This window comes from Ranitomeya imitator, chromosome 1 (genome assembly GCF_032444005.1).
Source record: "Ranitomeya imitator isolate aRanImi1 chromosome 1, aRanImi1.pri, whole genome shotgun sequence".
Taxonomy (NCBI): domain Eukaryota; kingdom Metazoa; phylum Chordata; class Amphibia; order Anura; family Dendrobatidae; genus Ranitomeya; species Ranitomeya imitator.
In genome coordinates this window covers 420,460,525-420,488,499 of record NC_091282.1, presented here as the reverse complement: position 1 = coordinate 420,488,499, position 27,975 = coordinate 420,460,525, and the positions used below count along the sequence as shown (strand labels likewise).

General features: G+C 42.0%; 1 protein-coding gene across 3 annotated transcripts in view; it reads left to right on the top strand.

Annotated features, from left to right (window-relative positions):
- PCSK5 (proprotein convertase subtilisin/kexin type 5) overlaps positions 1–27,975 on the top strand; it is a 748,165-nt gene that overhangs the window by 90,842 nt on the left and 629,348 nt on the right. For all 3 annotated transcript variants that reach the window (XM_069763164.1, XM_069763172.1, XM_069763182.1), the window contains exon 2: positions 3,145–3,249. In XM_069763164.1, coding sequence (XP_069619265.1) covers positions 3,145–3,249 — 105 coding nt within the window. The remainder of the gene's footprint in view (positions 1–3,144; positions 3,250–27,975) is intronic.

The window sequence follows — 27,975 nt, the reverse complement described above, 5'->3', positions numbered from 1 at the left end:
ACACAACCTCCAATCCTCACAAGATCTCCTTCTCTACTCCCCTACTCCCCTCTTGTCTCCTCTTCCCACAATCGTATACAAGATTTCTCTCGCGTATCACCCCTACTCTGGAACCCTCTACCACAACACATCAGACTCTCGCCTACCATCGAAACCTTCAAAAAGAGCCTGAAGACCTACCTCTTCCGGCAAGCCTATAACCTGCAGTAACCACTGATCGACCAAACCGCTGCATGACCAGCTCTATCCTCACCTACTGTATTCTCACCCATCCCTTGTAGATTGTGAGCCTTCGCGGGCAGGGTCCTCTCTCCTCCTGTACCAGTTGTGACTTGTATTGTTTAAGATTATTGTACTTGTTTTTATTATGTATACCCCTCCTTACATGTAAAGCACCATGGAATAAATGGCGCTATAACAATAAATAATAATAATAATAATACTTACCTCATGGACCAGCATGAAGGCTTGTTTTTGAAGGAAAAGCTGTAGATTTGAATTCCTCCATTTTGGTATACATATGACTTTTTGATCATTTTTTATTCCTGTTTTGGGAATCAAGATCACCAAAAATCAGTCAATCTGGCATTTTTATTTAATTGTTGTAAAGCATTTACCATGCATTTAATTGTTAAGAAGTTTACGAATTTGGTGAAACCAAATCTGTTCATTTTTGATTGTTTGGATATATAAGAAAAATGGTAAAATCTGTACATTGTTATGGTTTGAGGCATGTTTAATATTTTGAAAATGGCTCAGTGGTTAGCACTGTTGCTTTGCATTGCTGGGGTCCTGAGTTGACATCCCACCAAGGACAACATGTGCAAGGAGTTTGTATATTCTTCCCATGATTGTGTGGGTTTCCTACGGGTTCTCTAGTTTCCTCCCACATTCCATAGACATACTGATAGGGAATGTAGATTGTGAACCCCAATGGGGAGAAGTGGTGATAATGTCTGTAAGCTGTAAAGAGCTATTGAATTAATAGGGCTATATAAGTGAGTAAAATAATAACATTCTTTAGCTTTTTATTTCATCCCATCAGGGGACTTGAACCTGCAATTATTAGATTATTGGCATAAAGTTGTACAAGACATTTGTAAATACGTCAGCCCATAATAATGACAATAACAAAGACAGCTACTATAACAAAAAAAAGAGATAGTCACCATGTTGCAAAAGTCAAGGTGACAGTGAGCATACACTTATAATAGTGGCCTCATGACAGTGACGCTGCCTCCATTATTGCACAACTATCATAATAGTGTCAGCCACAGTGACCTCTCGGAGCAGTCACAGTGTCCTTGTAAAAGTTACATTTCCATCATAAAAGATACCGTTTTCTATGCAGTATTGAATGCACAGGTTTCAATATTATTTTTTACTAATGTCCTGCATATTACATACATCAGTGTCTGGGCCCTAGGTATCCGTAAATCCTCTCGGACTGATGAGTTGATTAGTTTAGGAACCATTTTTTACCCAACGAAAATGCCATAGTAAATGCAAGCTTGCCAAGCGGATGCTCTCTGTAACGTTTGTGTAAAAGCCAGCTAAGGCTACTTTCACACTAGCGTTAACTGCAATCCGTCACAATGCGTCGTTTTGCAGAAAAAACGCATCCTGCAAAAGTGCTTGCATAATGCGTTTTTTCCCCATAGACTTGTATTGACAACGCATTGCGACGGATTGCCACACGTCGCATCCGTCGTGCGACGCATGCGTCGTGCTTTGGCGGACCGTCAGGAGCAAAAAACGCTACATGTAACGTTTTTTGCTCCTGACGGACCGCTTTTTCCGACCGCGCATGTGCGGCCGGAACTCCGCCCCCACCTCCCCGCACCTCACAATGGGGCAGCGGATGCGCCGGAGAAATGCATCCACTGCCTCCATTGTGCAGTGCGTTAAACGCTAGCGTCGGAATCTCTGCCCGACGCATTGCGACGGGGAGATTCCGACGCTAGTGTGAAAGTAGCCTAAGAGGATCTGAGTTTTACCTACTTCTTCAGGGGGGGTTTGCACCTGCACCTTATTTCGAACTTCTCTTGGGTTGCTGCTTTTCTGCACTTTTACATCATCCATTTAACTAAAGGACAATCCATAAAGGGTATGTAACAAAATCTTCCCATCAATCAGAAGGAAAAGAAAAGTAAATGAAGGTACCAAAGATGGAGGAGTCTTCCGTTTGCAGCAATGAATTGTGATATCCTCATTTGAGCATATTAAGATCTAAGAAAAGGTTCCCAAATTTGACCAGATAGGAAAACCGTCCCCTTGTCAGATAATTAAAGAAGGCTTAATTTTCTGTTTTTAGTGCATGTGAGAACAAAGGTGTTTTTTTTATCAGTGTTTTGGATTTGATTTTCATCAATTTTTGGCCCGTGTTAATATTAACCATCAGTGTGGCTTCTGTTTTGCCCTTATGCAATAAAAAGTGTAACAAAAAATCCCAAACTTCTTTTACTTATTAAATACTAAAAACTGTACTTGGATTTATTATCTTACATTGGCGAGATTGAATCAAACAGTTTGGTTTTGTTTTGTCTTTGTGGATTTAGGGTCCCCAAAAAAACATGAACATGTGAACATATCCGTAGACTATAGGTCCATTTTGTATCTGTGAGTAAGAAAAGATGGATCAACGATGTATGGGAAAAATGTGCATCTGAGTGAGGCCTCACAGACATTATATGTAGTAAATGGACAAGGTTCCAAAAGACTTTCAAAATTTTAAAAGAGCCAATGCCCATTCTAAACTGTGTTTCTTGTAGCAAACTCAACACAATGCTTTTTAATGGTGCCAGTCATTTGGCCCAGCTTTTTCTAAGCAGTTTGTAATGTGTCAGTGTGGACGTGCATTGATATAAAACGCTGCATATAAATTAAACATTAAAAGGTAGACACGGTCTGTCTTAGCAGCTCAATTATAATCTTTGCTTATGCGGTTAGTGCCTGAAGGACACCCACATCCATTTCGTATCACATATCCTCCTTTTGAAAGATGATCATTGGGCTCAAGTAACATTTTAGCACAGCGGCAGCTTGCATAATTTATACATTTATACTATTTGCCGAAACAAAAAAAATACATTTTATAATTTTTTTCATCATAAAACTTACAATTTCTATTTTTCCCCACTACAGATTGGGTCACTCCTGGACTACTATCACTTTTATCACAGTAAAACGATCAAGAGGTCGGTTTTATCAAGCCAAGGAGCACACAATTTCATCTCAATGGAACCAAAGGTAAGCAGATCCCCTCCATGTCTACAGCCAAGGGTCTTGCATTATTAATTGGTAATGTCACACCAGAAAAAGATGCTCACAAGCCATTTGAGTACTGTGGAACTGATACATCACCTCCGTCAATGCCTGTCAAAAGCCAGACAAAGCGGGAATGTGCAATGAATGGTTGCTTACTTTAGGAGACATTGTAACCTTGGCTAAAGTAAGCAACGGATAATCGTGTGTTTAATGGGAAGTAATATAAGGGAAAAATAGCAGCCTGTTTTATTATGTTCATGTCTATTAAATAGCACATAAAACTAATTGGTGGTCGTCTGCCGCAGTCACACGACTTTCAGGACACATTTGAGGACAAATAACGTACTGCAGGCACACAACACTATGTTTATAAAGGTGCATATGTGTGTCAGAGACTTCCAGTACATAAAGTCATTAAGATTATGTATTTTCCTCATATTCTGTGGTTGTAGTCTGTGGTGAATAACAACACTTAGTCTGCTATAGCTTTTAATAAAGTAGAGCAGTATTGCGCATATATATATATATACAGTATATGGAGAGTATATAAAATACTTACAGATTAATGTCAGTCAGTATGAACCCCGGCGCCCCAACGCACGTTTCGTTGCTACTTCATCAGGAGGCAGCTCCTCTCCATATATATGTGCAATACTGCTCTACTTCTTTAAAAGCTATGGCTATAGCTATAAGTGTTGTTATTCATCACATACTACACCTTTGGCTTTAGTCAACCTCTTTGTTGTCAAGCCTGGATATATGGTGATATTTTCTTGCACTTGTGTTCCTGCTTTGTATTCATAGTGTGTTTTTCTTGCTCTTGGTTTGTTCCAAGTATTTTGTATGACAGAGTTATTGTGATACTTTGCACAAATTAATATCCTGTTATGCACTTTTCAATTTATTTAGTCAGTCTGTCAGGTCCCCCAATGGAGCTCAGCAGCCTCTGTATTTTAACCATTAATTTTTAAAAATGTTATAATAAAGTTACATTTTTTAGGATTAGACTCTATGAGCATTCAGTTCTTCCTTCATGCATTTGTACTAATAAGTTTAGTTCTGTGTCCAAGCAGTTTGACTCAGTGTGGGCAATTTTATATAAAATAAGAAGTGTCTAACAAGTAGCAAGCTCCTCTAAGCACCGCCTGATAAATCCTGCTTCAGGCTGTGATTGGAGTAAGATTTCTGGTCGTCATGAATTAGGCAAACAGTGGCGTCACACCCCAGCATGCCCCTTTCCCTCACCGAATTGTGCATTTTGGCAGAGCTGAGAAAACTGGTTTGAAGATGCCAAAAATCGACCAAAAAATTAAAGACTTTATAAAGTGCTTTACGCATAATCGCATTGATGAATCGATGCCCAAGAGTTCTGACGACAGGCATATGCAAGCCTTACTGAGAATGAATGAGACCGATTGTCACAGATATTTCTGCAGCAAATCTACTACATGTGAATCCACACCAAGGGTTTTGCCCAAGTTGGGGCAGATGTTTAAGAATCTAAAGGAAAAACTAAAAGGAAAGCTGCTTTTGTTATCTTTTGCAACTAAACACAGCAGAGGTTTTATTTTGCCAAACTTTAAACAAAAATAAAGATGCACTTGTATTGCTTGCTATGGGAGTAAGAATGTTTTCTTTTAGGCAGTTTTATTAAATGATTCATAATGGGGAGAAATTGCCCCATTTTTTATGTATACTCTATCAGTATGGCATTTTTACTTGCAATATTTTGTAATATGTATCTTTCCAGGACATAAAAGCACTAAAAATAAGAGGTAGCTAACAAATATAATAAATGTAAAAACTGCAAGCAAAACACTTCTAAAAACGCAATTAAAAAATACCGGTCATTTATGGTGCTTTTAGACAAGTAAAAAAAAATCTGGAAAAAAGGTCTCCGTGCATGAGTCCTGAAAGTATTGTACTACCACTATCCCATGCTGCCACTGGAGGGAGGTGGTAGACTGGAAATTATGACTACCGCCGGACAAACACTATGTGGAATGGAGAACTGCTGAAAAAGTAGTGGCAAATAGACCAGAACTTAATCTACATAGGTTAATGACATATATTGTAATTGTCCATGCCCAGGTACAAATAGAACAGAGTTTAGTATAAGGTGATAAGTCAAAGAGTTGGGCTACTGGCACTCCTATGGCAAAGCTTCTCATAACACATTGGTTGTGCCAAATTGCAACCTCAAAAATTGCTGCACCGGTTCTACATTTCATATATTGTTATATATGGACGTAGAAATACTGAATAATGCCATGCCGCTTTGCTAAATCTGAAAAGGCAAATATACACCGCGTTCCAAATTATTATGGAAATGCTATTTTTCGCTGATTTTCCTAAATGGTCGATGCGAATGAGTCAGTAAAATATTCAAATTATGAACCGTTAGAGTAGAAATCACATTTTATTGGACAAACCTCCCTATGATAACATTATGTTTTTCAAAACTAAACAAAAACTCACAATGTAAGGTTCCAAATGATTATGCACAACAGAGTTTCCAAACATTTTGAGGGTTGTAAATAACTGAAAAAGAACATTTGTTGAATTTACAGCATTAAGAGGTCACACTTACTGAAATCTAAAGCTTTTCCAGTCAAAAAACATCTTAAGAGGCCAAAATACATGTTAACATATGAATCCTTCTTTGATATCACCTTCACAGTTCTTGCATCCACTAACTTGTGAGTTTTTGGAGAGTTTGTGCTTGAATTTCTTTACAGGATGTCAGAATATCTTCCCAGAGCTCCTGTTTTGATGTGAACTGCCTCCCACCCTCATAGATCTTTTTTTTGTGTAAAATCCAACTTTCCAATAGGGTTCAGGTAAGGGGAGGATGGTGACCACTCCACGAGTTTCTCTAGTTTTATGCCCATAGCAGCCAATAACTCAGAGGTATTCTTTGTAGCATGCATTGTCATGCATGAAGATGATTTTGCTACGGATGGCACGTTTTTTTTTTAGGAGCATGAAACAAAATGATCGGTCAGAAACTCTATATACAGTTTGCTGAGGTACTGATCACACCTTTAGGGAATCTAAAGCGGCCTACCAGATTTCTTCCTATCATTTCGGCCCAAAACATGAATCCGTGACCTCTTTGCTGATGTCACAGTCTTGTTGGAACATGATGGCCATCTGCTACTCAATTCACCATGACTATCCAGGGTTACACAACACTCATCAGTAAACCAGACTTTTAAAATTATTCTTCATGTATGTCTGGGCCCACTGCAACTGTTTCTGAGTTTGTCTGGCTGAAACCATCCTCATTATGCCTTCATCTGCACAAACCTATCTGTGCTCTGTAAAAGCCACAAATCTCTTCACTGTACGATGATTTAAGTTTTTATGAAATATCTAATGTTTTAATACCTTGTTCAAGGCATTGCACTATTTGACCCTTTTCAGCAGCAAAGATCCTTTTTCTTTCCCATAATGCCTGAAATCTTTGCCCTGCTTAATAATGTGGAATATCCTCCTTAAGTAGTTTTCCTTTAATTGGGCTCACCTGGCAAACTAATCATCACAGGTGCTTGAGATTGATATTATTGATCCAAAGAGCCTTGGAATACCATGAGAGTTTTGAAAAACATAACAGCTTTATGACCCCTAAATCCAATTTGATTAATAATTTGGAACGCTGTGTACATGCAGCAAAATGGCAGAGAGAAATAATGTAAAAGATTATTAAAACACATAAGCATGACCTTAACTATCTGCAAAGATCTTGAGTGGGGATAAAATCTTTTCTTTTGGAATAAAACATGCTTGCTTTGTTGGAGCAGATTCATATCTTCTAAATTAATGAAACCCATGTGCCATGCCACCAAACTCACTGGATGCTCTATCACGCAGGACATTGTACAAGAATGAAACAGACAAGATAAATGAAATATGAATACAATGTGAATGTGGACCGGAATCCATGCATATATTAGCTTTATCCTCCATACCAAATTTCATGGATGACTTAGTCTACTGTAACTTATATGAGCTCTAATCTCAATTGTCAAAAATAGTGAAGGTATTATTTAAGGAAACATTTGCGAAGTGAACAAGTAGGTAAATACAAAGGGGGAAATGGGATCACAAGAATTGTATTTGTATGTTACACTTAATAAGGCATTGTTACCAGTGGCGTGACTTGAAACCCATGGGCCCCGATGCGAAAGCTCCAACGGGGCCCCCAAATATTTTAAATCTTTAATAGCAATAGTCTTTTTCTATAGACCAAAGGGACTTTTAGGGCCCCCTAGGCTCCAGGGCCCTGGTGCGATTGCAACCCCTGCACCTGTTGTAGTTACACCCCTGATAGTTACCTTGTTTTTATACATCGCAATGTCTAAGTCACAGAAATCAGTCATTAATGGCCTATTTCAAGGAAATCTAACACTGGTCATATTCATCAAATAACTGCTTGTGGGACCAACAGCTGTTTCTCCACACTCTTCTGACACCAAAAACAGGCAAGCTTGACTGAGCATGCATGTTTATGTCAATGGAGAGAGAGTAGATCAATCTGCAAGCAGCTTGTCTCCCATAGAAACTAAGGATAGTGCATGGTAAAATTTGACATGTCCAATTCTTCCCCCCACCACCTGCCATCAGGGAAAAGTCATAACACCCCCATACAAACTATATGGACGTACTGTATCTAATGTGTATGGACAAGTCCCAGAGAAACCCGCTTAAAAGATGCTGTCTGGTTTAGAAAACCCAAATACCAAAGGTAATATTAAAGAATTCTGAATTAATAGAGGTGGATGTACCTTTTAGGAGCCTCATTTATTAAACAGTATGAAAAGACTGTAGAAAGTGCGTCTTACATGTAAGAAGACCTTGTTTACTGTGCATTAATTTCTGTGGAAAATGGTGTGACCCTGTGGTGAAATGAAAATAATTGCTAGCAGCAGGACACTAGTTAATCAGTTTGTCAGCGGGCCACTAGTCAAAAAGTAGATAAAGTTAATAATTTGACTTGAAAAGTTTCATAACTTTCAATGCTGGGCAAAACGATGTAAAAATTTAAATTTTCTCTTAAGTTGCATAAATTGTGTAGATTTTGTGCTTATGTTTATATTCTGTGTATCTATATTAAAGGTATACACTTACATTTTCCTAGATTTATGTAGGCTCATTTTTCATTACTTCACTTTTTTAGCTAATATTACAAAGAGCAATTCCAAATATTTTTTGGCACTTTTTTTAACCCCTTCAAGACCCAGCCTATTTTGACCTTAAAGACCTTGCCGTTTTTTGCAATTCTGACCAGTGTCCCTTTATGAGGTAATAACTCAGGAACGCTTCAACGGATCCTAGCGGTTCTGAGATTGTTTTTTCGTGACATATTGGGCTTCATGTTAGTGGTAAATTTAGGTCAATAAATTCTGCATTTATTTGTGATAAACACGGAAATTTGGCGAAAATTTTGAAAATTTCGCAATTTTCACATTTTGAATTTTTATTCTGTTAAACCAGAGAGATATGTGACACAAAATAGTTAATAAATAACATTTCCCACATGTTTACTTTACATCAGCACAATTTTGGAAACAAAATTTTTTTTTGTTAGGAAGTTATAAGGGTTAAAATTCGACCAGCGATTTGTCATTTTTACAACGAAATTTACAAAACCATTTTTTTTAGGGACCACCTCACATTTGAAGTCAGTTTGAGGGGTCTATATGGCTGAAAATACCCAAAAGTGACACCATTCTAAAAACTGCACCCCTCAAGGTACTCAAAACCACATTCAAGAAGTTTATTAACCCTTCAGGTGCTTCACAGCAGCAGAAGCAACATGGAAGGAAAAAATGAACATTTAACTTTTTAGTCACAAAAATTATCTTTTAGCAACAATTTTTTTATTTTCCCAATGGTAAAAGGAGAAACTGAACCACGAAAGTTGTTGTCCAATTTGTCCTGAGTACGCTGATACCTCATATGTGGGGGTAAACCACTGTTTTGGCGCACGGCAGGGCTTGGAAGGGAAGGAGCGCCATTTGACTTTTTGAATCAAAAATTGGCTCCACTCTTTAGCGGACACCATGTCACGTTTGGAGAGCCCCCGTGTGCCTAAAAATTGGAGCTCCCCCACAAGTGACCCCATTTTGGAAACTAGACGCCCCAAGGAACTTATCTAGATGCATAGTGAGCACTTTGAACCCCCAGGTGCTTCACAAATTGATCCGTAAAAATGAAAAAGTACTTTTTTTTCACAAAAAAATTCTTTTAGCCTCAATTTTTTCATTTTCACATGGGCAACAGGATAAAATGGATCCTAAAATGTGTTGGGCAATTTCTCCTGAGTACACCAATACCTCACATGTGGAGGTAAACCACTGTTTGGGCACATGGTAAGGCTCGGAAGGGAAGGAGCGCCATTTGACTTTTTGAATGAAAAATTATTTCCATCGTTAGCGGACACCATGTCGCGTTTGGATAGCTCCTGTGTGCCTAAACATTGGCGCTCCCCCACAAGTGACCCCATTTTGGAAACTAGACCCCCCAAGGAACTAATTTAGATGCCTAGTGAGCACTTTAAACCCTCAGGTGCTTCACAAATTGATCTGTAAAAATGAAAAAGTACTTTTTTTTCACAAAAAAATTCTTTTCGCCTCAATTTTTTCATTTTCACATGGGCAGTAGGATAAAATGGATCATAAAATTTGTTGGGCAATTTCTCCCGAGTACGCCGATACCTCATATGTGGGGGTAAACCACTGTTTGGGCACTCGGCAGGGCTCGGAAGAGAAGGCGCGCCATTTGACTTTTTGAATGGAAAATTAGCTCCAATTGTTAGCGGACACCATGTCGCGTTTGGAGAGCCCCTGTGTGCCTAAACATTGGAGCTCCCGCACAAGTGACCCCATTTTGGAAACTAGACCCCCCAAGGAACTTATCTAGATGCATATTGAGCACTTTAAACCCCCAGGTGCTTCACAGAAGTTTATAACGCAGAGCCATGAAAATAAAAAATAATTTTTCTTTCCTCAAAAATGATTTTTTAGCCTGGAATTTCCTATTTTGCCAAGGATAATAGGAGAAATTGGACCCCAAATATTGTTGTCCAGTTTGTCCTGAGTACGCTGATACCCCATATGTGGGGGTAAACCACTGTTTGGGCGCACGGCAGGGCTCGGAAGGGATGGCACGCCATTTGGCTTTTTAAATGGAAAATTAGCTCCAATCATTAGCGGACACCATGTCACGTTTGGAGAGCCCCTGTGTGCCTAAACATTGGAGATCCCCCAGAAATGACACCATTTTAGAAACTAGACCCCCAAAGGAACTAATCTAGATGTGTGGTGAGGACTTTGAACCCCCAAGTGCTTCACAGAAGTTTATAACGCAGAGCCATGAAAAAAAAAAAAAATTATTTTCTCAAAAATGATCTTTTAGCCTGCAATTTTTTATTTTCCCAAGGGTAACAGGAGAAATTTGACCCCAAAAGTTGTTGTCCAGTTTCTCCTGAGTACGCTGATACCCCATATGTGGGGGTAAATCACTGTTTGGGCACATGCCGGGGCTCGGAAGTGAAGTAGTGACGTTTTGAAATGCAGACTTTGATGGAATGCTCTGTGGGCGTCACGTTGCGTTTGCAGAGCCCCTGATGTGGCTTAACAGTAGAAACCCCCCACAAGTGACCCCATTTTGGAAACTAGACCCCCAAAGGAACTTATCTAGATGTGTGGTGAGCACTTTGAACCCCCAAGTGCTTCATAGAAGTTTATAATGCAGAGCCGTGAAAATAATAAATACGTTTTCTTTCCTCAAAAATAATTATTTAGCCCAGAGTTTTTTATTTTTCCCAAGGGTAACAGGAGAAATTTGACCCCAATATTTGTTGTCCAGTTTCTCCGGAGTACGGTGATACCCCATATGTGGGGGTAAACTACTGTTTGGGCACATGCCGGGGCTTGGAATTGAAGTAGTGACGTTTTGAAATGCAGACTTTGATGGAATGCTCTGCGGGCGTCACGTTGCGTTTGCAGAGCCCCTGATGTGCCTAAACAGTAGAAACCCCCCACAAGTGACCCCATTTTGGAAACTAGACCCTGAAAGGAACTTATCTAGATGTGTGGTGAGCACTTTGAACCCCCAAGTGCTTCATAGAAGTTTATAATGCAGAGCCGTGAAAATAATAAATACGTTTTCTTTCCTCAAAAATAATTATTTAGCCCAGAATTTTTTATTTTCCCAAGGGTTACAGGAGAAATTGGACCCCAAAAGTTGTTGTCCAGTTTCTCCTGAGTACGCTGATACCCCATATGTGGGGGTAAACCACTGTTTGGGCACACGTCGGGGCTCAGAAGGGAAGTAGTGACTTTTGAAATGCAGACTTTGATGGAATGGTCTGCGGGTGTCACGTTGCGTTTGCAGAGCCCCTGGTGTGCCTAAACAGTAGAAACCCCCCACAAGTGACCCCATTTTAGAAACTAGACCCCCCAAGGAACTTATCTAGATATGTGGTGAGCACTTTGAACCCCCAAGTGCTTCACAGACGTTTACAACACAGATCCGTGAAAATAAAAAATCATTTTTCTTTCCTCAAAAATTATGTTTTAGCAAGCATTTTTTTAGATTCACAAGGGTAACAGGAGAAATTGGACCCCAGTAATTGTTGCGCAGTTTGTCCTGAGTATGCTGGTACCCCATATGTGGGGGTAAACCACTGTTTGGGCACACGTCAGGGCTCGGAAGTGAGGGAGCACCATTTGACTTTTTGAATACGAGATTGGCTGGAATCAATGGTGGCGCCATGTTGCGTTTGGAGACCCCTGATGTGCCTAAACAGTGGTAACCCCTCAATTCTAACTCCAACACTAACCCCAACACACCCCTAACCCTAATCCCAACTGTAGCCATAATCCTAATCACAACCCTAACCCCAACACACCCCTAACCACAACACTAATTCCAACCCTAACCCTAAGGCTATGTGCCCACGTTGCGGATTCGTGTGAGATATTTCCGCACCATTTTTGAAAAATCTGCGGGTAAAAGGCACTGTGTTTTACCTGCGGATTTTCCGCGGATTTCCAGTGTTTTTTGTGCGGATTTCACCTGCGGATTCCTATTGAGGAACAGGTGTAAAACGCTGCGGAATCCGCACAAAGAATTCACATGCTGCGGAAAATACAACGCAGCGTTCCCGCGCGGTATTTTCCGCATCACGGGCACAGCGGATTTGGTTTTTCATATGTTTACATGGTACTGTAAACCTGATGGAACACTGCTGCGAATCCGCAGCCAAATCCGCACCGTGTGCACATAGCCTAATTCTAAAGGTATGTGCACACGCTGCGGAAAACGCTGCGGATCCGCAGCAGTTTCCCATGAGTGTACAGTTCAATGTAAACCTATGGGAAACAAAAATCGCTGTACACATGCTGCGGAAAAACTGCACGGAAACGCAGCGGTTTACATTCCGCAGCATGTCACTTCTTTGTGCGGATTCCGCAGCGGTTTTACAACTGCTCCAATAGAAAATCGCAATTGTAAAACCGCAGTGAAATGCGCAGAAAAAAACGCGGTAAATCCGCCATAAATCCGCAGCGGTTTAGCACTGCGGATTTATCAAATCCGCAGCGGAAAAATCCGCAGAGGACCAGAATACGTGTGCACATTCCTAACCCTAACCCTACCCCTAACCCTACCCCTAACCCTAGCCCTAACCCTAACCCTACCCCTAACCCTACCCCTACCCCTAACCCTACCCCTAACCCTAACCCTACCCCTAACCCTACCCCTAACCCTAACCCTAACCCTAACCCTAACCCTATTCTAACATTAGTGGAAAAAAAAAAATTTCTTTATTTTTTTATTGTCCCTACCTATGGGGGTGACAAAGGGGGGGGGTCATTTATTATTTTTTTTATTTTGATCACTGAGATAGATTATATCTCAGTGATCAAAATGCACTTTGGAACGAATCTGCCGGCCGGCAGATTCGGCGGGCGCACTGCACATGCGCCCGCCATTTTGGAAGATGGCGGCGCCCGGGAGAAGACGGACGGGACCACGGCTGGATCGGTAAGTATGATAGGGTGGGGGGGGACCACGGGGGGGGGGATCGGAGCACGGGGGGGGGGATCGGAGCACGGGGGGGGGAATCGGAGCGCGGGAGGGGTGGAACGGAGCGCGGGGGGCGTGGAACGGAGCACGGGGGGGCTGGAATGGAGCACGGGGGGGTGGAACGGAGCACGGGGGGGGTGGATCGGAGTGCAGGGGGGGTGATTGGAGCACGGGGGGGTGATTGGAGCACGGGGGGAGCGGACACGAGCACGGGGGGGAGCGGAGCACAGGGCGGAGGGGAGCCGGAGCAGTGTACCGGCCAGATCGGGGGGGTGGGGGGGCGATCGGAGGGGTGGGGTGGGGGCACACTAGTATTTCCAGCCATGGCCGATGATATTTCAGCATCGGCCATGGCTGGATTGTAATATTTCACCCGTTATAATGGGTGAAATATTACAAATCGCTCTGATTGGCAGTTTCACTTTCAACAGCCAATCAGAGCGATCGTAGCCACGAGGGGGTGAAGCCACCCCCCCTGGGCTAAACTACCACTCCCCCTGTCCCTGCAGATCGGGTGAAATGGGAGTTAACCCTTTCACCCGATCTGCAGGGACGCGATCTTTCCATGACGCCGCATAGGCGTCATGGGTCGGATTGGCACCGACTTTCATGACGCCTACGTGGCGTCAAAGGTCGGGAAGGGGTTAAAGAATTGGGGTTCTTACTGTGTCATTATACATCAGCTGTTTTTGACTGATTACTGCTTCCATTGAAACAAAATGCAAGTCCTAGGTAGAGTTTCAGTTACTGGCTCTGAATGTGGGCTGTCATGTGTGAGTAGATTATATACTTGTCATTTAGATTTTCTGTGTTGTGGGGTGTGCGAGAACAATTTTGAATATATTAAGGTTATAGCTATTGCAATTCCCGACTTTCACAGGGCTAATGCTAGAGGATTTTAAAGGACACCATATCATTCACTTTTAATTTGCGTCCATCAAACACAATATTTCGCCAAATATGTTTTAACGTTTTCCATTACAGACTGTTAGCTGGCTTCACAGTCACAGACTTTATCATAAATTGCAATCTGTGAAGTCACAAATGAAGCCATTTGCATAAATGTAAATACATTTGGTTATCGTATCTTTACAGAGGTCAAATGTGTTGCAAGAATTCAAGAAAGCAACTTAGACAGAGACTTTAAATGAAGCCAGGCATTCATTGTCATTGAATTCCTGGGTCCCAATCTGTTCTTCATTTGTTTATTGGTCATTTAGTTTGTGGAGATAAAAAAAATGAAATGGGAAATGCAAGGAATAAATCTCAGCCACAAGCTTTTCATTTATGGAAACCTTCAAACTCAATTGGTTGATGTAAATAATAAAATAAAGACCAAAAGCGAGGCACTGCCAATATTCTGAGAAAATACCATTGCAAAATAAAAAGTAGCAGAAATGTTTATTAAAAATCAACACCACTTGGAGCTGTCTTAGCAGCTACTAAAAGGTCAACGACAATCTATATTATACCAATAGGAACCCTTTATGTACTAAAGATAACACAGATAAAATATAGCTTTTAATTAATATACCAATTAAAACCATGCCACAAATACAACCAGATAAACACATAAAACACACAACCGTGCACTCTGGGATAACCCTGCCAAACAATACCTCTTAGTACTGCCTACCTATCAGTGGAGGTTGGCACCCTAAACACAGATACGAGATTGGCGCCCCCACTCACCGTCGGCTGTCCCTATGTCTCCTAGTATGGATCCTAATATAGGTGTCACATACAGACCAGCACTTACACTAGGCAGGAAAAAGATAGGCAGACTAACTGGCTGATTGTATATATATATATTTATGAATAATCATATATATAAACTAGGTTTGTGACAGGGTGAGATACACGGACTAAAGACCAACAATGTGCATAACAAAAAAGTGCTCGTGTATTAAAACTAGGCCTCGCTACCTCTGTACCCTACTGCTGTGCAGCCTGCCTAGCTGTGGAGGTTGGCACCCTACTGGTCAGCGGAATGGCGCCCCCACTCAGCGACGACTGGCCCTGGGAAGCCCTAATATTAAATCCCAGCCTGATAATGATCAGACACAGATGTGTAAATACACAAAAATGGCAAGGCACAAAAACATATATAGCTGCAGGGAGAAAAAAAAAAAAAAAAGCCCTTATCTTCAGCCGAAGATAGCCTAGTGCTTAGATATATGCATGGTAGAAGATGCACCAATTCCAGCACTAAAGGTACCTTCACACTGAATGATATCGCTAGCGATCCGTGACGTTGCAGCGTCCTGGCTAGCGATATCGTTGAGTTTTACAGGCAGCAGCTATCAGGATCCTGCTGTGCCATCGTTGGTCGGCACAGAAAGTCCAGAACTTTATTTCGTCGCTGGGGTGTGTGACGCCGATTCAGCGATGTCTTAACTGGTAACCAGGGTAAACATCGGGTTACTAAGCGCAGGGCCGTGCTTAGTAACCCAATTTTTATCCTGGTTTCCAGCGTAAACGTAAAAAAAAAAGACACTACATACTTACATTCCGGTGTCTGTCCCCCGGCGCTGTGCTTCTCTGCACTGTGTAAGCACCGGCTGGAAAGCAGAGAACAGCGGTGACGTCACCGCTGTGCTTTCCAGCTGGCGCTCACAGTCAGTGCAGAGAAGCACAGCGCTGGGGGACAGACACCGGAATGTAAGTATGTAGTGTGTTTTTTTTTACGTTTACGCTGGTAACCAGGGTAAACATTGGGTTACTAAGCGCGGCCCTGGTAACCCTGGTTACCGGCATCGTTGGTCGCTGGAGAGCTGTCTATGTGACAGCTCTCCAGCGACCAAACAGCGACGCTGCAGCGATCCGGATCGTTGTCTGGATCGCTGCAGCGTCGTTTAGTGTGAAGGTACCTTTAAACCAGATGCAGCAGCAGCACAGGAGTCAGCAGACCAGAGAGGATACTTGATCAAAGGAAAAAAATGTTGAATATGCGCTGTTGAAGAATCCAGGATAACAACTGTATCTTGAAAAATGTTATTTGAGATGGATTTTAACCCCTTAACGACCAGAGGTATTTTTGTTTCTGCATTTTAATTTTTTATTCCCCTTCTTCCCAGAGTCATAACTTTTTTATTTTTTGGTCAAAATGGCCATGTGCGGCCTTGTTTTTTGCATGACGAGTTGTACTTTTGAACGACATCATTGATTTTACTATATCATGCACGCAAAAACGGAAAAAAATTCCAAGTGCGGTTAAATTGCCAGAAAAAGTGCAATCCCACACTTGTTTTTTGTTTTGCCTTTTTACTAGGTTCCCTAAAACTGACCTGCCACTATGATTCTCCAGGTCATTACGAGTTCATAAAGGCACAGATGATTGGCCTCGGGGAGACCAAAACATCCAACACCTCGGAGACACCATCACGTGTTTCTCAACGCAGTGATTCCAGAACACTGCCCCCATCCCGAGTTCATAGGCACCAAACATGTCTAGGTTCTTTTTTATAAAAAAATTTGTTTAAAAAAATTCTCCATTTTTCGTGATCTCAGGTTGGATGAGGGCTTATTTTTTGCGTGCCGAGCTGACATTTTTAATGACACCATTAAACGTAATTATGGCGTTTTGACTTTTTTTCTCGATACACCATTTAATGATCAGGTTAATCCTTTTTTTATTGATAGATCGGGCGATTCTGAATGCGGCGATACCAAATATGTGTATGTTTTCATGTTGTCATGCCAACCTATCACTTGACGGGGGTCACCAATGGGTGGATTTCCTGCACTATTGCTGGAAATGCATTTTAAATGTCGCTGTCAGCGTTTGACAATGGCATTTCACGGGTTAATAGCTGCGAGTGAATCGCGCTTCCACCTGCAGCTGTTAGAGGCACATGTCAGCTGTTCAAAACATCTAACATGTACTGGGAAAAATGTGGGCTCAGCACCAGAGTCCACATCAAAGGGAGGGAGTCCGACATCGGCATAAATATACACCCGATGTCGGAAAGGGGTTAAAAGTCAACTTGTTTGGCAGTCACACAGGACCTCTTCCTCAGGACAAAACCCAATGTGTGTCAGATGGATCTGATATAACATACATTGGGTTTTGTCCTGAGGAAGAGGTCCTTTGTGAATTTGAAACGCGTTGACTTTTAAAACAAATGAAACTTTTCAAGATAGAGTCATTATCCAGGATTCTTCAGCAGCGCAGATTCAGACACTTTTTCCTTTGATCTAGTATCTTTAATTTTAGTCTCTTTATAGATCATTTCACCTACAACTTGCTTAACTGTTCACAATAAGAGTAACTTTCACCAAGGGTTCCCAAACTTTTAAATGCCACTGCAACTTCTGAAACAATTCATCCAGCCCCCTTCACACATGGCACTGATGAGGTGCTGAAATAGGAACTATTCTATATCAAGTAGAAACTGGAAACAGACTCACCATAACTAAAGGGAATATTTTTAGATCTGGACAACTTTGTTAACTAAAGCATATTAGTAAGTTGTATAACTTGTTTTTATGCACATTTAAGTTTTTTTTGTACTGCACAACGCCTTTACCTTACAGTAAAATAAAAGCACAGTAATATCAATAAAACACCGTCTGTGTCATGTGTTGTTTTCCTCAGGTGAATACAATATATATATATACAGTGGGGCAAAAAAGTATTTAGTCAGTCAGCAATAGTGCAAGTTCCACCACTTAAAAAGATGAGAGGCGTCTGTAATTTACATCATAGGTAGACCTCAACTATGGGAGACAAACTGAGAAAAAAAAATCCAGAAAATCACATTGTCTGTTTTTTTATCATTCTTTTTGCATATTATGGTGGAAAATAAGTATTTGGTCAGAAACAAACAATCAAGATTTCTGGCTCTCACAGACCTGTAACTTCTTCTTTAAGAGTCTCCTCTTTCCTCCACTCATTACCTGTAGTAATGGCACCTGTTTAAACTTGTTATCAGTATAAAAAGACACCTGTGCACACCCTCAAACAGTCTGACTCCAAACTCCACTATGGTGAAGACCAAAGAGCTGTCAAAGGACACCAGAAACAAAATTGTAGCCCTGCACCAGGCTGGGAAGACTGAATCTGCAAGAGCCAACCAGCTTGGAGTGAAGAAATCAACAGTGGGAGCAATAATTAGAAAATGGAAGACATACAAGACCACTGATAATCTCCCTCGATCTGGGGCTCCACGCAAAATCCCACCCCCTGGGGTCAGAATGATCACAAGAACGGTGAGCAAAAATCCCAGAACCACGCGGAGGGACCTAGTGAATGAACTGCAGAGAGCTGGGACCAATGTAACAAGGCCTACCATAAGTAACACACTACGCCACCATGGACTCAGATCCTGCAGTGCCAGACGTGTCCCACTGCTTAAGCCAGTACATGTCCGGGCCCGTCTGAAGTTTGCTAGAGAGCATTTGGATGATCCAGAGGAGTTTTGGGAGAATGTCCTATGGTCTGATGAAACCAAACTGGAACTGTTTGGTAGAAACACAACTTGTCGTGTTTGGAGGAAAAAGAATACTGAGTTGCATCCATCAAACACCATACCTACTGTAAGGCATGGTGGTGGAAACATCATGCTTTGGGGCTGTTTCTCTGCAAAGGGGCCAAGACGACTGATCCGGGTACATGAAAGAATGAATGGGGCCATGTATCGTGAGATTTTGAGTGCAAACCTCCTTCCATCAGCAAGGGCATTGAAGATGAAACGTGGCTGGGTCTTTCAACATGACAATGATCCAAAGCACACCGCCAGGGCAACGAAGGAGTGGCTTCGTAAGAAGCATTTCAAGGTCCTGGAGTGGCCTAGCCAGTCTCCAGATCTCAACCCTATAGAAAACCTTTGGAGGGAGTTGAAAGTCCGTGTTGCCAAGCGAAAAGCCAAAAGCATCACTGCTCTAGAGGAGATCTGCATGGAGGAATGGGCCAACATACCAACAACAGTGTGTGGCAACCTTGTGAAGACTTACAGAAAACGTTTGACCTCTGTCATTGCCAACAAAGGATATATTACAAAGTATTGAGATGAAATTTTGTTTCTGACCAAATACTTATTTTCCACCATAATATGCAAATAAAATGTTAAAAAAACAGACAATGTGATTTTCTGGATTTTTTTTTCTCAGTTTGTCTCCCATAGTTGAGGTCTACCTATGATGTAAATTACAGACGCCTCTCATCTTTTTAAGTGGTGGAACTTGCACTATTGCTGACTGACTAAATACTTTTTTGCCCCACTGTATATATTCCTTCCATATATCTTTATGCTGCTGACATTGTATATCCACAATGTTAGAGTCAATAGATCCCCAGCCTGTACTAAGGCACCAACGGTAGATATACACCAAATTACATATGGACCATAGTGTTTAGAAAGGTTCCCATCTGAGAAAATTCTGTAGATGGGACACTGCATTGCAAGTTTCCCTGCTAATATTTCCTTTAACTCCTTACACATGTTAAGAAGAGTTTGTAAGCACTAGAAATAATTCACAGGTATGCAAAATTTGGTTTGCTATGTTTTGTTATGCCCTGATTAAAGAAATAAAACACAATATATACAAAACTGTATTGAACTACAACTTTATTGGAAATTAATTCATGCGCATTTTTTTTCTTCAAAGCTTCTCATTATACTTTTTCTCTTAGGCTGGGTTCACACTGCGTCTGTGGCATCCGTTAGATGGACTACGTTAGACCGCGGCATAACGCGGTGTAACAGTCCGTTAACGCCGCCATTATGCCCTATGTCGGACCCATCACTAGCGCACCACAATGGGCGTGTGCTAGTCATGTGCCGTCATTGAGTGACGGACCCTGGGACGCGGGCTGCAGCGTTTCCGGGTAGTCACCGCTAGCGCAGATAGAGCATCTGCTAGCTCTATCTGCGCTAGTGCGACGGAATGTCGGCACTTGCGTTAACAGCAGCCCGTTAAAGCATGTGATAAACGGGCTGCTGTTAACGCAATGTGAACCTAGCTTTATATAGTTGGCAAATAAGTATTTGTTCCCTTGCTGATTTTGTAACTTTGCCCACTGACAAAGACATGAACAGTTTATAACTTTAAGGGTAGGTTAATTTTAAACACAGAGATAGAGTATAAAAAATAAAAATCCAGAAAATCACATTGTATAAATTTATTTGCATTTTGCATTGAGAAATAATTATTTGATCCCTCTGGCAAACAAGACTTACCGTAATACTTGGTGGCAAAACCCTTGTTGGCAAGCACAGCAGTCAGACTTTTTTGTAGTTGATGAGGAGGTTTGCGCACATGTCAGGAGGAATTTTGGTCCACTTTTCTTTGCAGATCATCTCCAAATCATTAAGATTTTGAGGCTGTCGCTTGGCAACTTGGAGCTTCAACTCCCTCCAGGTCTGGAGACTGGTTAGACCTCTCCATGACTTTAATGTGCTTCTTTTTGAGCCACTCCTTTGTTGCCTTGGCTGTATGTTTTGGGTCATTGTCTTGCTGGAAGACCCAGCCACGACCCATTTTTAATGTTCTGGCAGAGGGTATGAGGTTGTCACTCAGGATTTTACCGTACATGGCTCCATCCATTTTCTCATTGATACGGTGAAGTAGTTCTGTGCTCTTTTCAGAAAAACACTCCCAACACATAATGTTTCCACCTCCATGCTTGACAGTGGGGACCGTGTTCTTTGGGTCATAGGCAGCATTTATCTTCCTCCAAACACGGCCAGTTGAATATTCATTGTCAAACTTCAGATGGGCCTGCACATGTGCCTTCTTGAGCAGGATTTTAAACCTTTATGGCATAATGTGTTACCAATGGTTTTCTTGGTGACTGTAGTCCCAGCTGCCTTCAGATCATTAACAAGTCCCCCCCCTCCTTCCCCGTGTAGTTTTAGGCTTATCTCTCACCTTCCTCATGATCAAGGATAGCCCACAAGGTGAGATTTTGCATGGTGCCCCAGATCGATGTCGATTGACTGTCATTTTATATTTCATCCATTTTCTTACTATTGCACCAACAGTTGTATCCTTCTCACCCAGCGTCTTACTTATAGTTTTGTAGCCCATTCCAGCTTTGTGAAGGTCTATGATCTTGTCTCTGACATCCTCATTAAGCTCTTTGATCTTGCCCTTGTTGTTGAGGTTAGAGTCTGACTGATTCTGTGGACAGGAGTCTTTTATAAAGGTAAGCAAGACAGCTGTCTTTAATGTAGGTAACGAGTTGATTAGGAATGTCTAGCTGGTCTGTAGGAGCCAGAACTCTTAATGGTTGTTAGGGGATCAAATACTTATTTCTCACTGAAAAATGCAAATAAATTTATATAATTTATACAATGTGATTATCTGGATTTTATTTTTGATATTCTACAGTGCCTACAAGTAGTATTCAACTCCCTGCAGATTTAGCAGGTTTAATAAGATGCAAATAAGTTAGAGCCTTCAAACTTCAAACAAGAGCAGGATTTATTAACAGATGCATAAATCTTACAAACCAAAAAGTTTTGTTGCTCAGTTAAATTTTTATAAATTTTAAACATAAAAGTGTGGGTCAATTATTATTCAACCCCTAGGTTTAATATTTTGTGGAATAACCTTTGTTTGCAATTACAGCTAATAATCGTCTTTTATAAGACCTGATCAGGCCGGCACAGGTCTCTGGAGTTATCTTGGCCCACTCCTCCATGCAGATCTTCTCCAAGTTATCTAGGTTCCTTGGGTGTCTCATGTGGACTTTAATCTTGAGCTCCTTCCACAAGTTTTCAATTGGATTAAGGTCAGGAGACTGACTAGGCCACTGCAACACCTTGATTTTTTGCCTCTTGAACCAGGCCTTGGTTTTCTTGGCTGTGTGCTTTGGGTCGTTGTCTTGTTGGAAGATGAAATGATGACCCATCTTAAGATCCTTGATGGAAGAGCGGAGGTTCTTGGCCAAAATCCCCAGGTAGGCCGTGCTATCCATCTTCCCATGGATGCGGACCAGATGGCCAGGCCCCTTGGCTGAGAAACAGCCCCACAGCATGATGCTGCCACCACCATGCTTGACTGTAGGGATGGTATTCTTGGGGTCGTATGCAGTGCCATCCAGTCTCCAAACGTCACGTGTGTGGTTGGCACCAAAGATCTCGATCTTGGTCTCATCAGACCAGAGAACCTTGAACCAGTCAGTCTCAGAGTCCTCCAAGTGATCATGAGCAAACTGTAGACGAGCCTTGACATGACGCTTTGAAAGTAAAGGTACCTTACGGGCTCGTCTGGAACGGAGACCATTGCTGTGGAGTACGTTACTTATAGTATTGACTGAAACCAATGTCCCCACTGCCATGAGATCTTCCCGGAGCTCCTTCCTTGTTATCCTTGGGTTAGCCTTGACTCTTCGGACAAGCCTGGCCTCGGCACGGGAGGAAACTTTCAAAGGCTGTCCAGGCCATGGAAGGCTAACAGTAGTTCCATAAGCCTTCCTCTTCCGGATGATGCTCCCAACAGTGGAGACAGGTAGGCCCAACTCCTTGGAAAGGGTTTTGTACCCCTTGCCAGCCTTGTGACCCTCCACGATCTTGTCTCTGATGGCCTTGGAATGCTCCTTTGTCTTTCCCATGTTGACCATGTATGAGTGCTGTTCACAAGTTTGGGGAGGGTCTTAAATAGTCAGAAAAGGCTGGAAAAAGAGATAATTAATCCAAACATGTGAAGCTCATTGTTCTTTGTGCCTGAACTACTTCTTAATACTTTAGGGGAACCAAACTGAATTCTGGTGGGTTGAGGGGTTGAATAATAAATGACCCTCTGAAAAGACTTTTCACAATTTAAAAAAAAAATTAACAAAGAAATAACATTCTTTTTTGCTGCAGTGCATTTCACACTTCCAGGCTGATCTACAGTCCAAATGTCACAATGCCAAGTTAATTCCAAATGTGTAAACCTGCTAAATCTGCAGGGGGTTGAATACTACTTGTAGGCACTGTATCTCTCAAGGTTAAAATTAACCTGCCCTTAAAATTATAGACTGTTCAGGTCTTTGTCAGTGGGCAAACTTTTAAAATCAACAAGGGATCAAATACTTATTTCCCCTACTGTAGAAGGCCTGCCGATATTCTTTGTGAAGCATCCAGCAGTAGTCTCCTATTGTATTCACTTTCCATCTACCTTGGTATTGTCAATCATCTCCTTGATGTCCTGATGAAATCTTTCTCCTTTCTCTTTGCTAACAGCACCAGGGTTTTCAGGAGAGTAGTCCAGATGGGAATGTAAAAAATGTAACCTCAAATTCATGAGACAACCCAAGGCTTTGAAACGTTTAAGTTTGCGTCGATTGTGTTTAACACAATGGACATAAATTTTGGATCTTTGTTGTTAACTAGAAATGTATTCATGACTTCTTTCAAAGAATCCCAAGCCCTTTTCTCTAGAGCTTTTATTTTTATTTCGTAAACGCCCTTCATGAATTTACTAATATTTGGACCCATAAAAACGCCTTCCTTCAATTTTGCTTTGGATAGTCTCTGAAACTTGGAACACGCCTACTTAAAAGTCTCCTTTTTTAGGTAGAGCTTTCACAAACTGCTTCATCAGTCCAATCTTACTGTGGAGTGGTGGCAGGAGAACTTTAGTGGGATCAAGTAAACTTTCCGCAACTATATTCTTGAGTCCAAGTTGTAAAGATATTCCTGTTCGTCAACTTTTTTGGTTCCAGTGATGAGCCTTGACTGTTCTATTCACACAAAAAGCATGAGTCATTCGTATATCCTCCTTACTGCCCAAAGAGCAAAGTGAGAACTTTCAGATCACCACATATTGACCATTCTTGATCCTCGTAGTTAAGTTTTCTGGGAATAAAGTCTAAATTCTCATAGCTTTCCTCCAAGTCCACAGAATGCACTACATGCATTGAAGCATACTTGCTGCCATTGTGCAGTAGCTCAGCTTTCAGACTTTTTGTTTGATGAATCAATAAAGAGTCTCCACTCCATCACATCGAACTCTGTGTTCCATTTTTCCATAAGTCCAAGGAACATCACTGCAATACACTAGAGCATGAGAAAAGTATGGAAGGAAGGAATTCATTTTCTCTGCATGTGTACCATGAAAAACAGGTACCAGGAGCTACTAGGCTCTTTTCCTTTAGCTGTGAAAAAAGCTGTGGCTCTTTGGTACTGGCATGAAAGTCTTCATTAGAATCTAGCGCTTCTTGTTCTGAATTTTCTGAATCAGGTGTACCTTCAAGTTTCTCCAGAGGTGAAGGAACATGTATTCCTGGACCTTGAGGCACAGGGCAATTCGCTGACGGGAGGTCCGGTTATATAATTTCCTTATTATTCTTAAGGTTGAATTCCTCCACATTGCACGTACAAAACTGGCAGCCATAGCTATGATTTTGCAGTTTCCTCCAGATCATAGGCACGCCAAATGAAAGCTCTCATTCTTCCCTTTAGACCACTGTTGTAGTTCTTCTACACAAACAGAACACACTACATGTGGAGCCCACAGCTTGTCCTGATCACCTAGTTTTACGCCAGAGTATGAATAATACTTTTCTAAGGAAGCCAGTAATGTTCCTTTTTTGTTTGTTTGTTACAAAACAACAGCAAATGAAGCAAAAGTTGTCGAGTGAATTACGGCACCCCATAGAACCTTAGAAACGCATAGAAACACCCACCAGATCTCAACCCCATAGAAAACCTTTGGAGGGAGATGAAAGTCCGTGTTGCCCAGCGACAGACCCAAAACATCACTGCTCTAGAGGAGATCTCCTTGGAGGAATGTGCCAAAATACCACCAACAGTGTTTTCCAACTTTGTGAACACTTACAGAAAACGTTTGACCACTATCATTGCCAACAAAGGATATATAACAAAATATTGAGATGAACTTTTGTTAATAACCAAATACTGATTGTCCACCATAATTTGCAAAATAAATCTTGCCAAATCAGACAAGGTGATTTTCTGGATTTATTTTCTCATTTTGACTCTCATAGTTGTTGTCTACCTACGATGTCAATTACAGGCCTCTCATGTTTTTAAGTGGGAGAACTTGCACAATTGGCCGCTGACTAAATACTTTTTCCCCCACTATAAATCTTGCGGACTTCTGAACAGGTCACTGTAGCCGGCAGACTCTAAAGGTACCTTCACACACATAACGATTTCCTTAACGATATTGTTGCAACGTCATGCTTTTTGTTACATAGCAACGATCCCGCTAACGATCTCGTTATGTGTGACAGCGACCAACGATCAGGCCCCTGCTGGGAGATCGTGGGTCACTGGGGAATGATCAGGACCTTTTTTTGGTCGCTGATCACCCGCTGTCATCGCTGGATCGGCGTGTGTGACGCCGATCCAGCGATGTGTTCACTTGTAACCAGGGTAAATATCGGGTTACTAAGCGCAGGGCCGCGCTTAGCAACCCAATATTTACCCTGGTTATCATTGTAAAAGTTAAAAAAAACCAGTACATACTCACATTCCGATGTCTGTCACGTCCCCCGCCGTCAGCTTCCCTGCACTGACTGTCAGCGCCGGCCGTAAAGCAGAGCACAGCGGTGACGTCACCGCTGTGCTCTGCTTTACGGCCGGCGCTGACACAGTCAGTGTGGTAAGCTGACGGCGGGGGACGTGACAGACATTGGAATGTGAGTATGTAGTGTTTTTTTTTTTACTTTTAAAATGGTAACCAGGGTAAATATCGGGTTACTAAGCGCGGCCCTGCACTTAGTAACCCGATGTTTACCCTGGTTACCCGGGGACTTCGGCATAGTTGAAAACAGTTTCAACGATGCCGAAGTCGTTCCCCTGATCGTTGGTCGCTGGAGAGAACTGTCTGTGTGTCAGCTCTCCAGTGACCACACAACGACTTACCAACGATCACGGCCGGGCCGTATCGCTGGTCGTGATCGTTGGTAAGTCATTTAGTGTAACGGTACCTTAAGGCCGTTATTTGGCTGTGACTTGCCATGGCAAATGTCAGGACCACAGAATCATGATCTCAGGGTGCCGATGGGGTTAAAGAGGGAGCCCCCACACTCTGGTAGCCATTTAAATGATGTAGTCACTATTGACAGCAGCATCTAAGGGGTTAAACAGATATAGACAATGCCAACACTGATCGTGGCTGATACAGCAAGTTGACAGCTATAGTGTACATCCGATAGCTGCTAGATTGTCACCTGTAAGAGGATGCTATTCTCTTACATCTCGGGTCAGTAAAAAAAATGTATTGGCGGTCATTAAGGCTACGTTCACATTTGCGTTGTGCGGTGCTGTGTCGGCGACGCATGATCCAAAAGAAAAGAAACATGCAAATACGCAGGGATCACAAAGATATAACAAAGTTTATTGATAACAAGTCCTAGACCACATATATAAATTTAAAAGCATTTAAAAAAATAAACACAAACACAGATACAAAAATACAAGTTAACCCAAGAAAAACCACAAAGGATTGCCAGCCCCCACTTCCCTCCCCCCCTAGTGCAAAAGTCCTCTCTGCTGATAATGGAGCGAAAAATACCACCAAGCACTGTCTGACCCTAATATACCTATAGCCACTGATCATATAATTATCCACAAATACACAGATATACAAAACCCTCCAATATACAGAGGGATACTAATAGGGCAAATGGAGACAAAGCTGATACAAAGAAAGAGCCAAAAGGGGAATATAGATGCCGCAATACAAGATACTAAATCCCAATGATTATAATACACCCTTAATGGACAGGCTCATATTCAATGGTCAGTCTTCAATCATACCGCTCAGGAGGAAATGCAAGAAGGAGGGAGCCGGTTCCCATGTGGTCAACCCGACGCGTGTCGTCACAACAGTGACTTCATCAGGGGTAACAAGGATAATGTGGCTAGCATATCCTGGATTATATAGTACTTACTCGATTATTGATCACATACAGCTGCAGGAAGATTGCTCCAAAGCACCCGACATCCCCACTCGGTCTCAAGCAGACAGCGTCCCGGAAATCCTAACTGCGCATGTCCGGCGGTCACCTAGGTAACGTGACAACACCGTACAAAACGCACATATGAACCCAACACCATAGAAATCTATCTCCCAAATATGCAACAATATCTATCATATTCCTTTGTCCGGAACCCCCACGCCACTACAACTGTGCCGCCCCCGAGTGTTACCAGTCGAAAAAACCCGGGCATACATTTCCATTGCGCATGACCGGAAGTGGCCCAAGTCCCCGTAGTGAAGGGGAATGGTTCCCTTGGTAACACATCAACAAACCGCTGGTGCGCACACTGCAGCCCGACAACGCAGACCCAGCGCCCCAGCTCACGGCATGCAAGTATATAGAAAAGGGAACAAACGCCGGGACGATGCGCCGCTGCGACGGGCCCCATCGCGCATGCGCACCGCCCACAATTAGTCCAAATTCACATACTGCAACTGTATAAACATCGCTGGATTCAAGTAGCATAGGCTCCTCCTATCAGACTCTTTAAGCCCCCAAACAATGGCAAGTATACTTCCCAAAAACAAAATAAATTAAAGGTGGATCAAAATGAGCAAACAATGAATCACAACTCCTGTAATCCCTTTTTAATGTTCTTCCAATAACCAGAGAGTAAATATGGATAGATGTTCAAAGGTCCATCATACTTGGTTCAATTGCCTCACTACATC